Source organism: Urtica dioica, chromosome 12 (genome assembly GCF_054948205.1).
Source record: "Urtica dioica subsp. dioica isolate 48M chromosome 12, U.dioica_male_clone48M_v1_H2, whole genome shotgun sequence".
Classification (NCBI taxonomy): domain Eukaryota; kingdom Viridiplantae; phylum Streptophyta; class Magnoliopsida; order Rosales; family Urticaceae; genus Urtica; species Urtica dioica.
In genome coordinates, this window is record NC_142767.1 from 20,837,050 (window position 1) to 20,852,602 (window position 15,553).

At 33.6% G+C, this 15,553-nt stretch overlaps 3 protein-coding genes across 4 annotated transcripts; all 3 read right to left on the minus strand.

The window, feature by feature from the left end:
- Positions 1–2,673: 2,673 nt before the first annotated feature.
- LOC149380200 (putative serine/threonine-protein kinase At1g01540) lies at positions 2,674–5,899 on the minus strand. The gene is made up of 6 exons (XM_089604177.1): positions 5,367–5,899; positions 5,074–5,175; positions 4,322–4,444; positions 3,800–3,961; positions 3,582–3,711; positions 2,674–2,963 (listed from the first exon to the last, which is right to left on the minus strand). The coding sequence occupies exons 1-6, from the start codon at positions 5,849–5,851 to the stop codon at positions 2,730–2,732; spliced, it is 1,236 nt and encodes a 411-aa protein (XP_089460303.1). The 5' UTR covers positions 5,852–5,899; the 3' UTR covers positions 2,674–2,729.
- Positions 5,900–6,598: 699 nt separating this feature from the next.
- QC (glutaminyl cyclase) lies at positions 6,599–9,230 on the minus strand. Its single transcript, XM_089604452.1, has 11 exons — positions 8,792–9,230; positions 8,453–8,509; positions 8,296–8,331; positions 8,121–8,185; positions 7,933–7,996; positions 7,592–7,709; positions 7,395–7,492; positions 7,166–7,236; positions 7,037–7,064; positions 6,897–6,951; positions 6,599–6,802 (listed from the first exon to the last, which is right to left on the minus strand). The coding sequence occupies exons 1-11, from the start codon at positions 9,095–9,097 to the stop codon at positions 6,681–6,683; spliced, it is 1,020 nt and encodes a 339-aa protein (XP_089460578.1). The 5' UTR covers positions 9,098–9,230; the 3' UTR covers positions 6,599–6,680.
- A 1,923-nt stretch (positions 9,231–11,153) lies between these two features.
- On the minus strand, positions 11,154–14,982 carry LOC149380202 (protein REVEILLE 6-like). 2 transcript variants are annotated; one of them, XM_089603196.1, is made up of 8 exons: positions 14,697–14,982; positions 14,312–14,369; positions 13,295–13,418; positions 13,009–13,176; positions 12,539–12,643; positions 12,015–12,124; positions 11,809–11,868; positions 11,154–11,651 (listed from the first exon to the last, which is right to left on the minus strand). In XM_089603196.1, exons 1-8 carry the CDS (start codon positions 14,867–14,869, stop codon positions 11,550–11,552), a joined length of 900 nt encoding a protein of 299 aa, XP_089459322.1. In that variant the 5' UTR covers positions 14,870–14,982; the 3' UTR covers positions 11,154–11,549. The 2 variants fall into 2 exon arrangements, with proteins under 2 accessions (XP_089459322.1, XP_089459323.1); XM_089603197.1 differs by lacking the exon at positions 13,009–13,176 and having other exon boundaries at positions 14,697–14,981.
- Positions 14,983–15,553: the final 571 nt, after the last annotated feature.

Genomic DNA, 15,553 nt, shown 5'->3' on the forward strand with positions numbered 1-15,553 from the left:
TTTTATTTTTACCATGATTTTTTTTAATTAGCCCCCCTAAATTTTTTTATTTACATTTTTTACCCATTTTAAAAAAAGTTTTACATTTTTACCCTAAAAAATTTACTCTTTTGACCCATTTTTTAAAAAAAATTTCATTTTTACCACGATTTTTTTTAATTAGCCCCCCCTAAATTTTTTTATTTACATTTTTTGTCCATTTTTAAAAAATTTTACATTTTTACCCTAGACAAATGTGATCCCATTATAGACAAATGTGGAGAGATTCTCATTTTCCATTTGATTTTCGAAGGAAAATGAAATCCTCATTTTAGTTATACACTTTCCCTCGCATTTTCCATCATATTTTTTTTCTACCATATTTTCCTCAATCCAAACAACCTAAGTAAAATAGGAGGGATTTCTATTTTTCTTTCCCTCCTATTTTCTAGGTTCCAAACGGAGCCTAAGAGTACACGGTGGTTCCCAATAAAGTATTGGCGTAACAAGATGGATTGATAAGGTGTTTTGCCTCGGTAAAAAAATGTTATTACTTCTCACTTAAGGCCTAAATCAAATCTGAACGATGTACTTAGGAGACAAAACTTGATTTCAGTTGATTTAAATCAAACCTTTATATCATGGTTTGAAATTCCGGGGAAACCGGACGGAAACCAGTCCGGAAACCGTTTTTTTCAAAGTCCCGGTACCGGTATGTACAAAACCGTTTACTTTCTGTTTTTTTTCTTGGATTCCGGGGAAACTGTTCCGGTTTCCGACAGTCTTTAGGCAATTTTTACGCATACCGACGGAAACTTACCGGTAAGTGGTCAAATACCGACAATTCTTAAAATCTGATGATATATAGTGTTCTTCACGAAATTTATCGTTAGTTTTTGATGATTTAGTTCAAATTATTTCTTTTATGTTGAATTTGAACTATGGTATTTAGTGGATTGTGTTGAACTTTATCATTTTGATTTGTACTATTGAACTTTATCATTTTGGTTTGTACTATTGAACTTTGTGTTTGTAATTTAGTAATGTATTGAAATATTGTACACTATTTTTAATTTTATGAATTTTATCCTACGTACTATGTATGTTTTTTGTATATTTTTTTTTTGGATTCATCTCGGTAAATACGGTATTTGACGGTATTCCTCAACGGTAACAGTAAGTTCAACGGTACCCTTTTTTCTTTTCTTTTTTCCTGCTTTCCACGGTATTCCTTTACGGTACCAGCGGTTACCAGTAAATTCTGAACTTCGGAACGGTAGCGGTATTTAAATCCTTGTTTTATATGCGTTTGGAACTTTGGATGAGGGTGGTTAATGAGCACTCAAAAGGCTCAACTGTAAATAACATTCATTACCTTAATTACAAAAAATTAGGTTAGGTCGACTCGATGGTGATCTATAGGTAGTTCTCAAGATTGTCATTTGTATGGAATCTCGAATGTAGTTGACTTTTCTCCCATAAAAAAACTCATTAATTCCCACTAAAGAACCTATGATGACGTGACATTGCCTCAAGGTTTTAGAGCATCTCCGCTGGAGCGCCAAATCTCACCTATATAGCGTGAGATGCTCTAGTGGGTCTTCATATTCCACGCTATTATAGCGTGGGATCAAAATTTTGAACAATGCAGCGTTATTTGTAGCGCTGCACTATTCATTGCTATATAAGTTTTAAAATTTTCCAAAATGCCCAGATTTTATATAATTATTTAATATTAACCTCTAAAATTATTTTTTTATATAAAATTTATTATTTTGCATAATTTAAAAGACAACAATATTTTAAAATACAACAATGATTTTGCACATTGCAAGAAAATTATAATATTAAAACGATCATAATAAACTAATACCAAACACAATTACATTAGCAATTTGGAAGAAAATCAACAAGAAAACTCAAAAGACATTAAAAAACACAATACAACAAAATAAAATTACAATAGATAACAAAGTCTGTTAAGAATCCCACATCGAAAGTGAATGAGAACTAACAAAAGCTTATAAAGGTCATGGGTTACTCCTCTTATTACCAATTGGTTTTGAGATAGAACCCCATGATACTTTCACATGGTATCAGAGCCCATTAAGCCCAAACGGGTATCCGATCCAATCGTTGGGATTCGGCCCAAGATGAGCGAACGCAAAGAGCCGCCATCTTGAGGGGGCGTGTTAGGAATCCCACATCGAAAATGAATGAGAACTAACAAGAGCTTATAAAGGTCATGAATTACTCCTCTCATTACCAATTGGTTTTGAGATGGAACCCTATGATACTTTCACATGGTATCAGAGCCCATTAAGCCCAAACGGGTATCCGATCCAATCGTTGGGATTCGGCCCAAGATGAGCGAACGCAAAGAGCCGTCATCTTGAGGGGGCGTGTTAAGAATCCCACATCGAAAGTGAATGGGAACTAACAAGAGCTTATAAAGGTCATGAGTTACTCCTCTCATTACCAATTGGTTTTGAGATGGAACCCCATGATACTTTCACAAAGCCTAACTAAAAATTAATTCTCCTAATTTGTAATAGAATATGTAACATGATATATATTATGTAATATATGATATAAGATTGAAATATTAATTTGTTTTTTTTTTCCTTCTTTAAACCATATCTCAAACTAACAGATAGTAGCTTATGTTAATCAATCAATAATATTATCTTCACAGCCAAAAATATTGTAAAAAATAAACTTATATAAAAAAAAGAATAGCTATGGTGAAACTAACACAAGAAATATAGGTCATCGTCGTCGAGAAGCAAGTCACGTGGCTGGAACATGAGCGTAACGTCTCGAATGGAAGGTCTGTGTTCTTCGTTGGAATCCACACATCTGAGAGCTATCAACAAAATCCTCTTCAGGTCTTTCACAGAAGGCGCTTCACCCAATTTTGGATCAGCCACAATCCCCATATTCCCACTCGCTACCATTGACTTTACCCACTCTATTACGTATGCCTGCAAATATCTCCTCATCATAATTAGTATAATAAAATTAGGTAAATAGTTAATCTATATTTATGAATTTTTGAAATAGCCATGTTTTGAACGAGCAAAATAGTCCGGGTGTAAATACAATACTTACTTTTACTCATGTATATATAGGAAAAATAATACAAAAGAATTATTTTAATTTAAACTAATTGATTAGTAAAATAGTCAAACTTACATTGTCAAATTTTTATTTTTTTATTTTATATTATGATGAATTTTTTTTTCCCGGTTTTTATAAACATTTATCACTATCAAAAAACTTTATCATAGGGTTGAAAAAACTATTAAAAACTTGGTACCTACACCTTTTAGCTATCTCACTCACTTTAAACAAACTTTGACTAGTTCTAAATGATCTATTAAATTTGACTAAAAACTTTGTAGGGGAACTTATGAATATTTTATATTTAGTGTCAATATTCTATATAATTTAATCAAGGAATAACATTTATATACAATGTCAAATTTTAATGTATTTTGCTGACAAAAAATTAAATATTGACTATTTTGCTTAAAATCCGGCTAAGTTATTGTCTAATTTTTTCTTTTAATAAATCAGCAAATAGAATATGAAGTTTATACTTGAGATCGACTGCGATCGATCGGAGCTCTTCCGGTTATGATCTCTAATGTTAGTACTCCAAAGCTATACACGTCGTGTTTCTCCGTGAAATTATAGGCAGAGTTATGATCATTTTCCGGAGCTACATATCTGGATTTATACATACACAACAATATCACAGAATTATCAGCATGAATTTAAAATAAAAGAAGAACAAAAAAAACCCCGAGGAACGAACCCTAGCGCTTCCATGAGTATGAAGCCCCACTGAGGACTGAATAGCTTGGCGACGCCGAAATCAGTGAGCTTAGGGTTCCATTGTTGATCCAACATTACGTTGCTGGATTTCAAGGCTCTGTGAATGATTCTCTGCTCGATCCCATCATGAAGGTACTCCAATCTGAAGCAACATTAACTTGTTAGATAATTGGATTTTAATTAGTTTAGTGTAAATGGGTCCAATACATATATAGTCATAAGAAATATTGAATTTTGCCATTTACCAAATCTTTTGTAAGTTTTAAGTAAATTGCCACAAAATGATATTTACAAGCCCAAATTGACGTAAATATTCTATAAGCCTTACAAAAACTAACGTGAAACACAAGGGCAAATCTGGAAATCAGAAACTACCCAGAAGATGCCACATCGATATTATTACAATTTACTTAAAATTTATAAAATGTTGACTGTTTAGCAAATCTTTTAGTTTAGGTAGCTTAGTTATAAATTTGTAAATATATTGGTCAATATGTCTCACCCTTTGGCTATTCCGTAAATGATGTCCATTCGAGTGGGCCAAGAGAGAGGGCTGAGCTGATCAGGACATTGGTGAAGCCAATAATGTAAACTTTTGTTCTCCACGTACTCGTACACAAGCATCCTATAAAAACCGAGGAGATTAAGTGATATATACAATTACATAGAGAGTGAGATATACATGTTCCAAGCTTAAGATGCAAAATACTAGAAAAATATGAATACATCTTTTTTAGGAGGCAAAATGCTGGGAAAGAAAAAAAAAACTTTAAAGGTTAAAAACGTAATTACGCGACAAGTTCATTGTAAACTTGAGTGTCAGAACCGGAAGGGGTCGAAATTTTCGGTTCTAACTGTCCATAAATGTCTACCAAAACTTCCGTTCCGGTGGGCTTGTGAACCAGATTCCTTGTTGGAATCGGAATCGGACAATACAATCCGGAAGAAGCCTTTTGATTTTATTTTTATAAAATAAAAATGATTTAAAAACTTAAGGGCCGTTCGATGATGCAACTTGAATCTGTAAAAGACTCTTGTAAAAACCCAAATTTTATTTTATTTTGTTTCCGAAATAAAAAATTTCCTGTTTTGAACCGTCCGTTCCTAGAAGACGGAACTTCTGGTCTTTAGTTTACCGTTCAGGCCATGACCAGAAGGCCTAAATTTAGTTCATTGAGACACTGTAAAATAATATATAAAAAAAAAAAACTTAATTATGCCTATATATAAGATTTGATATTTATTTGAGATTACCTTTGAGATCCTTCAATAGAATATCCAAGCAGATTCACCAGATTCTTGTGTCGAACATGTCCCACTTCCTCCACTTGCGCTACGAATTCCTCCGCTTCGCAACTGAGGATCGATCGCTTGTTAATTAGCGTAACGGACAAAATTACACAACTAACATATCCAAACTTGAATTTCTCAAAATAACCTCGACTAAACTAGAAGAACTAACCGCGCATAATCGTAATAAGATGTGTATAGTCTCGCCGATAAATCTTTCTACAACTCCATGAATAAATACTTACATAATATCTTACCTGTTAACGAGTAATTTCTTAATGGCGACATTAGTGCCATCCAACAAAACACCGTGATAAACAGTGCCAGAATCTCCATGACCAATCACGTTGTCTCTGCTCAGCTCGTTCGTGGCTATTTCAATGGCCAACAGACTGAACGATCTTCTCCACCCATCGGACTGAGTCGAGGCTCTCGGTTCCACGTCGATCCTGTGCGTACCACTACTCGTCCGAGGACTCGCAGTTATTGACTTCTTATTGCCTTTCGTCGACTCGGATGATCTGCTACGGTCGGTATTATTTCGGACCAGATTATTCGGCCTATCGTACGACGGCTTTTTCGTACGGCAAAGACTACAGCAGAGACAGAGGATGGTGATAGAAGCGAAGGCTGCGAAGGAAACGCCGAGAGCGATCAGAATCCAAAGCTTGATTTCGATTCCGAAGAGTGAGACTGGCATCAATAGCTTTTGCTTTACGACTAGTAATATATCGGAAGACATTTTTTCAGATAGAGAAGAAGAGAAATAAGTAAAATAAATATTTGTTTATTATGAATTTTTTTTTTTTTTTTTTTTTTTATTGGGGTCTTATCGGAAGACATTTTCCCATGGTTCAACTTAGATTCATTATTTTCGGCTGAAAAATCTTAGATTGTGGGATAGTGTTTTGAATATATCTCTATGATGCAAATTCGGATTAGTGTTTAAAAAATAAAATTAAAACGTGTATCGCCGTGTCATCGTGTTAATGATAGTTGCATTGTATATAGGCGATGTTATGCGAGTGAAGATCTTTTTCCTTTCTTTTGTTCTTTCATATATGAATATATATTTCCACTTAATCAATACTTTCATGATCTGCTTACCAAAATAAAAAAAAATAATATAACATCTCATATATTAACTAGTTTTCTAATTATGCTTATTGACAATCAATGGTCGGGGTAGCTATTTGGACAAAATTGCCAACCAATTATTTTTAATAAAATCAATGGCTATAATTAATTAAATATTGGTTAATTAGCAAATAATAAGTTTTATATGACTTAATTGTTTATAAATTTATTGTATTGATCCGTTTAGTAAAGTACTTTTTCGAACTGAACACGTGTTTCATTTATATTGGAATTATTCCATTGTTTTGTGCCTAATAGGTTATTTTGGTGTAATGTTATTAGACACGTTGTTTGAGACTTTGAGTTGATAATATTCACAAAGAACCTGAAGCTTGAGCGAGCCACTTGATGGTAAAATAATATTCACACACGAGGTATGATACAATTACAGAGATTACACATGTGTGGAAATCGGACAATAATATATGATTTGGCTACGCGAAAGAGAAATGGTTCGGAGGCAACACACACAGCTTCTCGATCTCGTGGGGCTTGAACTGAATATTACTCGGACGCACTCTGATCTCAAAAATCTTCGGCCACAATTTCCCCGTCACTGCAAACATTTACATGCTTAGAACTTAAAACCAAGCTTAATTTATTCGTAGGAAAAGCTTATAACATGAATGAAGAGGTAGCGTAGAACTCACCGAAAATGCGTTGTTTTTCGCTGTCCCATGCAATGCCATTCAGAACATCAAAACCCTGGGAAAGAGGGAAAAAAAAGATTAGAAAAGTGAACGACGACCGCCAATGATTTACATTATATTTCAGCAATTTTTTTTTTTACCCGATACCCATCTGCTATAAGTTTCGCCCTGCAAAAGTAGAGAGCAAATTAGATTAAATACATGAATAAGCTAAAACCAAATTGAAAAAAAAAAAAAATATATCAAAATTGTGCTGGTGAACCAATGACCTCAGCTCTGGAAGGAGAATGAATCCAACGACGCTGCCATCGGTTGGTGAAATTCTAGCAATGCAATCTATCTGCATGCCATGTTAAATGCCATTTGAGGTAAATAACAGCAATTCAAGCTGAGACAGAGTTTTATGTAGTTATATGACTGTTTGGTATTAATAAAAACACTAAGGGAATAAAAACAACACGATGAATAAAGTATATTCAAGGATGAAGAGAGACTTACCCCGTAAATGTTTGCCCAAACCTCGTTTTGAACGAACTCTAGCTCGTTTAAGTACGGCACTTGTTTACCATTGAACTTGACCACAGGCTTGTTAATGTCTGCAACCAAAAAAAAAAAAAAAAAAAAAAATTTAGAAGTGGGTGATCAGGCCATACGAATGAGGATGGCTAACTATCGGATGGAAAAGAAAATAAGACCTTTCATTGTTTTAGGGTCGATCTTGTAAATTGTTGACGTCCCGTCGCTTCCAAACAAAACTTTTCCATCAGTTGCCAATCCCCAACCGTCGGTCATCTGATGAGTAAATTCCTTGACCTGCATTAGGAAAAAAGTTGTGAAAATATTTAGAAAATATAAATTTATTTAACATGGACTTGACCCGACTGAGAGAACTACATCATATAATAATTGTGATCCAAGCAAACTCATCGGTTAATATTAATATCTTTTTATGTTGTAAAAAAATATTGGGAGCAAAGTGTCAGCACGTATAAAAAGGAAATGAACTCCAATATAAGATGATTCGGAAAGTACTAACTTGGCTAAAATTATTTCGGTTATATATGTAACCGGTTTGCGTCAACCAAGCTACTTGAAACAGCCTAAAAAACAGCACATAAACTTCTGAATCAGTATTTGCTTTTATATGATTACAAAAGAAAAAAAACAAAATATTATCATTCTTCCAATTTTCGAGTAAGTAAGAATAAACGGTACGCAATATACCTTTCGTCAATCATAGTCAACCCTTCACCGAAAACAGTATCATCCATCTTATAGATCACCTCGACCTGAAATGTTAAGACAACAGTTTCAGAGGCAAAATATCATTTGAAAAAAAAAAAAAAAGCTAACCCTATCACATTGAGATTCCTGTTTTTAAGTACAAATATGTATATACCTTCCCAGTTTGAAGAGCTACCCGACGCAGAGATGACTGAAACAATTCAGCAGAAATTTTATCGACCCGAAATCCAAAACCATAATAGCCAAACAAAACGATTGTAATATTAAGTTTGCGAAATTCGATTACGAAGATCCCATGAAACGAGACTCACCCGTCTGTACAAGCCAGTCGACTCGTATAGAGTATCATTGCCTCCATAAACAAGGCCCTGAAAAAGACTAACAATTAGTGTCTGTCACCACTCAACTGTGTTTCATATAATTCATGGTCAAAACACCAAATTAGCTGGGTCAACGTGAGTTTTGATCATTCACAATGTGTGGAGTGATTACATGAAAAGATCGCATATTTTTCAGTTAGAAAACTACTGAATGTATATCCAACGGGAAAAACAATAGATAATACAAATGCACGGCCATAAAAAAGAAAATGGGTCGCAGAGAGAGTTTTGATTTCTGTTCGCAGAGAGAGTTTTGATTTCTGTTTTTACCTGAGTAAATGCGAGAGGATCGTGATGAAACTCGTTGACCACTTCGATCGAGTAAACCCGCGGCGAAACGGCGTCGTTTCCCAGCTTCGTCCAGACATTCGAAGAGACTCCGAGACTGACGACGACGACGACGCACAAGATGAGGAAAACGGTGAACAAGACAGGGACAGTTCTGTAATTTGGCCAAGAAGCCATCACTGAAGGAGAAGGAGAAGAAGAAGAAGAAGAAGAGCGAGGGTCAAGTTTGGGGTTCGAAGATCGCTTATGGCTGTTTTGGAGTTTCTTCCGAATCGATCGTGTGGCCATGGATTTGATAAGAGAAATTGATCCTTAATTTAACTCAATCATTCAATTGTTACCAACCCTACGGGTCCATCAGAAGAAATATAGAACAGAAAAATTATGTTGACATTTTCTCTACTATGTAAATTTGTTAGACCATAAGAAAAACGTTGAACTTTGGAAACTTTAGGCAAGAAACCATTACGGAGGACAAACAACTAATAGGCGACCAGTTATATAAAAGAAAGAGTTACAACAGGTGACAAAAATATTCAAAGTTTTTTCATTTATTGTATTTTAACACTCCATTTTTAAAAGTTATGAAAATATACTCTTATGTTTAAAAAATTATGTCTCCATTTAGCCGTTAAACTAATATTTCACGGTTAAGATTGATTCAAGTTGATAAATACTTTATAAAGTAATTTAAAAACAAATAATTTATAAAGAAACCATTGTTCGTGCAAGTCGTGGGGGCTAGGGATTGATGGAGTCGGTTCGGGGAGAAGTAATTAAGATTTTGGGGAAACGATCAGTGATCTGTGCTCTGCTGGTCCACCGCGCAAGATTTGATTTTGGGGCTTTCTCGATTTAGGTATTTAAGCGAAGACTCCAATTTTAATAAATTGATTTTAAAAAAGGGATAAAATTATTTATGAAACAATCTCAGTCATACGTGTCTCATCCATTTACGATGATCAAAGTACTAACGGAGACACAATTTTTTAACAATGATTATTCTTCCCACAACTTCTAAAGATCGAGTATTAAAGTGCAATAATTAATAACTTTGAATACTTTTGCCGTCAATAACTCTAAATATAACAATTTTCGAGCAGAACAAGAAGTTAAAATTAATGGATTTCTAAAAGAGTTTAAGTTTGTAAATATAATAAAATAAATAAAATTCACAAAAATGTTTGTATCAATTGTTAATATTTTTTTATAGGTTACATATAGAATTTTAAAGCGATAAATTATTTTTACTGTCGATCTCAGCAGTTTCATGACAGTGTCTAAATAATTTCTTTTTTTCGAAAAAAAAACATTGTTAAAATAAAATTAGATACAGCAAGTTTCGTTGTTATTGTAATTTATTATTATTTAATTTGGGTTTGGAAAAACAAGAATACTAATTTATAAAAGGCCTTAGAATAGCAGATGATGGCTCTATTTATTGACTTTTGACAGCAAGATTTATGAAGATAAATTTTATTTTTTGGGCTTCTAAAGTGAAGAAATACTAAGACTAGACCCACTAGTTGAGAAAAATTCAAAATTGGACTTTTCTCCTAAATTCAGACAAATATACCCTTTCATTCCATTTTTCATTTTAAAACATTAAATTTCATCGGAATCCGAATTTAAATATTTGAATTTCATTCGAATTCATCTTAAATCTTCGAATTTCTTCCGAATTCATTGGAAATCATCTGAACAAAACTTAAAATCACTTAAATCTTTGACTTTTATAATAAACATCGTAAATAACTATGAATTTCATCGGAAAAAAAATTTCAAATTCAAAACATCCTAATTTTTTTCAAAACCAATCCAAATCATCTAATTATCACTTTAATCATTATTAAAACTATCTTACAACAATTCAAACATGAAATAAAAACAAAAATCTTACTTTTTATCACTCTTTTGAGCTTCAGAATCCTAAATTAGAAAAGAAAAAAAAATCATTTTGAGTGGGAATGATGAGAGAGTGAAAAAGGCTGAAAGTCCCGATTTTTTATATATAAAAAAAAAGTCAAGTTTTAGATATTTTGCAACTATAAAATCTAGCCTCGATATTTCTCCACTTTTGAGGCCCAGAAAATAAATCTCTCTTTATAAATCCGAAGTTATAAATTTTACATACAAGTCCCCCCAAATACGTTTCATCTTGCTAGTTACACCAAGTTTTACCAGAATCTCGATCCATGCCGATGATACTTTGTAGCCCTTGCTCATCATATCTTTGTTGTATTTTCTATACAATATCATGTTTAGTCAGTAATTTAAGTCGTTTCTTTGCTTAGCTACCATGTTATAAACTTATAATATAAAGAGCCTCTGATACTACTTTCAATTAAGTTGGCAGTAGGGATGTTTATAAAACTGAAAGATACAATACATTTGAGAGAGATGCAAAATATCAATTACACATTCATTACAAGGAAGACAATAAAATAGAACAATGAACTGAAATTTCAAGAAGCTCGATACAACACAACTGAACTATACATTTTTTTTTCTTCTTCCCTATCTTCTTGAGTACCACTCTACACATAAACTAGAATGGTCAAAATTTATTACCAATGACAGGCAATCAGAAGCCTTTCAAGTTGTGCAGCGGATAAATCGAAACTTGGAAATCGCGAACTTTTTCTTGAAATGTTTTTTTGAGCGTAGACCAGACACTCAACAGTCACAGGATGAAGATCGCCTTCAAGAATTCTGAATTTCAATGCCGATCAATCACGTCCTACGTGATGCTTGTTGGCTGGTCTTCTTCCTGATTGGTTTCGCTTGCATTGCTGTGATTTGCGGTCTCTGATTCAGTTGTTTGGGATGAAAGTAATATTCGCTGTATCAATGGAAAAAAAAAATCAAGATCGCGCTGGGATGAGGATGAAATAGTTTGACTTTAGAACTGGATTCTAATTAGATTTTCCAGTTTCCAGTTGATCCTGACTGAACGATTAATCTATATGCTAAAGGTTTCGTTGAAGTTGAAGACTTACATGATCTTCAAATTCAGGACTACTAAGATTGATGGAAAGATTTCTCATCAACAGTAACACCTGTATCAAGAAAAGCATTTACAAAGATCAAAGTTACTTCATTGAGAAAGATATTTATTAATGAAACACTAACATAAACGAACAATCATTATCCCGATGAAATATTTGATGCTTTAACATGGAAGTTCTACGTAAAAAGAATGTACCGTCTCAACATCTATTTGATCCATGTTTCTTAGTTTCTGCAGATGACCTGAAGCTTTCGGGTCGAAGACACTGCCGAGGAAGTTATATACTTGAGCAAAGTCGGGAAGAACTGCATAAGGGCAAGTAAGCATCACGAAGACCAAGAGCAAAGCACATCATTACTATAAAAAGTGCGAACATAAAAGTTCTGAGGATACAAAATTTTAAAAATTTAATTCTTCAATCCGCACGTGTTTTTTGGGATATATGTTCCAAGGCAATCTTTTTGTATCAGTGAAACACAAATTCTTTTCTGAAAGCCACTCTTTATTTTCGAAATACATATTAACATCAAAGCGTGTGATGCATGTATGTATCAATCACCCATCAGCCAAAGAATTTCAATTCAATTGTACTAAAATCACCAAAAAATCTGCCACATGTTTGTCATCCTTTTCCAGGTTTAAAAGGTCAAAAACTTATATCCATTTCTTAAACGGTTCGGTTGACTCTCATCTGTCTAGGATATATAAACTTCATTTACCTCTCAATTGATGGCCATGATTTCCTTGATCAGTCATTTCACCGACCGGGCGCGCTCTTGGAGTGCTCTCGGGGCTACCACAAGAGTTGTTTTCCACACTTGGGGCTAAAAACCAGAAACATAAAAAATAAAAAATAATAAAAAAAAAACAAAAAATAGAAACACTACACCATGAGTTAAACCCACAGTAGCAACAAAAACAGGGCCGGCCCAAAGTACCACGGGCTGTTAGGCAAGAATAAAATTTGAGACCTTTATTTTAAAAACATATAAAATTTATTATAAAAAAGTGGGTTTTATACATGATAATTATATTTTTGAGATTTTTTTTTTATTTAATAATTTGGAGCTTTTTTTAGGACTTATTTTTTCATTAAAAATTTGAGGCCTTAGGCCATGGCCTAAATGGCCAAAGGGTAAGGCCGGCCCTGAACAAAAACTAAAGCTTTTGTAATCGGAATAGACCAGACCTTTCGTCCCTAGAGACATATCGACGGGGTACACAGAATTATTAGTCCACGAAGAGATCGTGGCCGGACTATTAAAGGGGCTCCTAATAGAGGAATCACCCATTTTAATATTGCCTGAAATGTCTGTTTCAGCTAACACAGACCCTGAAACCTGCAACAGCGCTGGCACTGAACCGAGATAAAAATAAATATAATAAATAAACTTCAATGCAGTTTGCTACAGCAAAAAAAAAAAAAAAAGTGTTTATTTCTAAGTTTGACTGTCAAGTCAACACAGCACCATTACCGTTTTTTGAAGCTTTCTGAGGATAAGGATGAGCGGCTTTACGCTTCGGCCGAGGTGGAGGTAAATGCTCATTTATCCCACTCTTCTGGACTTTCAAGAAGTATTTTTGTGCATGACTACGAATCTGCAAAAATTACTTGATAAATTAGTCGAACTAAGCCACCTGAAACGTTGAAATTGTAATCTACCCAACGTTTCGTTCAAATTTTCACTCTAGCCGAAAATGATGACGTGTCTTAATTATGTAAGATGTTAATTACTATAATATCCTCTACTAGAATTTGGCTTAAAAAACTTGTAGCCCACGTTTGATCATTCAAAATTTTCGAAGTTAATACACGCGTATATATTTCGAATTTTTAAAAAAAAATCTATATTTGGCATAGTTAGTTATTGAGCGTTTATTTCTTTAATGAACATCATAGCCGTGTAAGCAAATACAGTGTAAATGTTTGTAAATTTTTGTTAATCTCCACTGCTTTGTTAATTTCTGTTAATTATGGTAAATTTACATATGTGCAGGTAGAGTCGATCAATCAATGCCCACCAGTTTGAAGTTGTCGATGGTGTTATCAATTGATATTTCTTTCATTTCCTTTAATACGCATTTAATACGGTGTTATTCACAAGCCGATCAAATTTTCAATACGCATTTATTTAGTTGACTTCTACAATCAATTAGTATTTCTTTCCTTTCATATTACATTAACAAATATCCTTTTATGTATTCAAATTAACCAAATTTCAGTCACGTGTAGATTAGAATTCCCTCAAACGTTGGTTACTATTTTCTTCAATTAAATTTGATCACAAGGGTATATTAGGTAATTCATAGCTGTAAATTTCAATAAATGCTAGATTAAAAAATTTAACAAACGTGGGTTAGAAACCAAAAATCACGTTTCAAAATGGCTAAGGTGACTAGTTTGCCCTTTTACTAATCAGTATTACAAACAGGACAACATTGCTTGAGATAAATCATAAAACCATAATGTAAGAAAAAACAATGAAGCTGACCTGAATAACTGTCTTGGATCCGATAAACGCTTCGATCTTCTTCCAATCGCGGTCAAATCTGAACGTGATAAGACATTAGTGAGAATATAAAACAGCAATGGCAAAGAAAGTGACAAACAATCAACTTCACTCTCACATCCACACACCAAAACTCTCCACTAGACCAAAACGATATCAGTCAAAACACACCGAGCCAACTTCAATTATATATATTAGATTTCATTTCAAGCAAAATATCGTAGACTTCATTTCTCTCGGAAGGAATCGCCCAAAAAAAAAATCCAAACAAAATCTCAATTATAAAGACATGCCTCTGAAATTCAATTCAACGCAATGACGTACAAGCAAACTAAAGTATGAATGATGAAATGAAGAGAGATATTACAGTTGAAGAGCTTCGAGAAACTTGTCGTGCTCTGGCTCGGTCCAGCTCTCTCTGGACTTGGTAATGGTGTACGGCTTTCGGATCTTCTTACTTAGGTCCTCCTGAAACGACGACGTCGAGGTTGTCGTATTGTTGGCGACTCCGCCGAGTGGTCCGATTCCGGGCAAAGCCATTTCTGGTCGAGTTCGGCTTTTGAGGGAAACGGAGACGACTAAAAAAATTTTTTTTTTTCTTTTTTTTTTTTTTGAGCTTGTGTGTGGTCGGTCAGTTAAGGCAGCTCACGATAAAGCGCCACGTGTTGTATTAAGACTTCAGTTCGGTAAGAGGGCAAAAAAAGGTGGGGTATGGACATGGGAGAGTATAAAATATCTAATGAATAGTGTATTGATATTTTTTTTTTCCACTTTCACGATAAAATATCTCATGGTTTTTTTTTTTTTTTTTTTTTTTTGAAAAATAAATAGATTACATGATATATATTAATAGTGTAAAACCCAAGTGATATTATTGATTAAGATTACATAATTAAAAATAGAGTCTTTTAGCTATTTAATCATTTGACTTATAGCGTTTTGTATAATAGTCAATCTTTTGTAAATTTTTTTGTAAATAGTCACCTCAACTTATTTACGGCACTTAAAAAGACAAAAAAAAAACTCAAAATAAGCGGGAATATTTTTTGGTATTTTTGTCTTTTTGAGTGCCGTAAATAAGTTGAGGTGACTATTTAAAAAAAAAATTACAAAAAGTTGACTATTTAACAATTTTTACACTTTCGGTGGCTTATTTGGTTGATTTTTTTTATTTAAAATAAATCCTAAAGAGACATAAATGTATGCACCCATGAGGCTTTAACC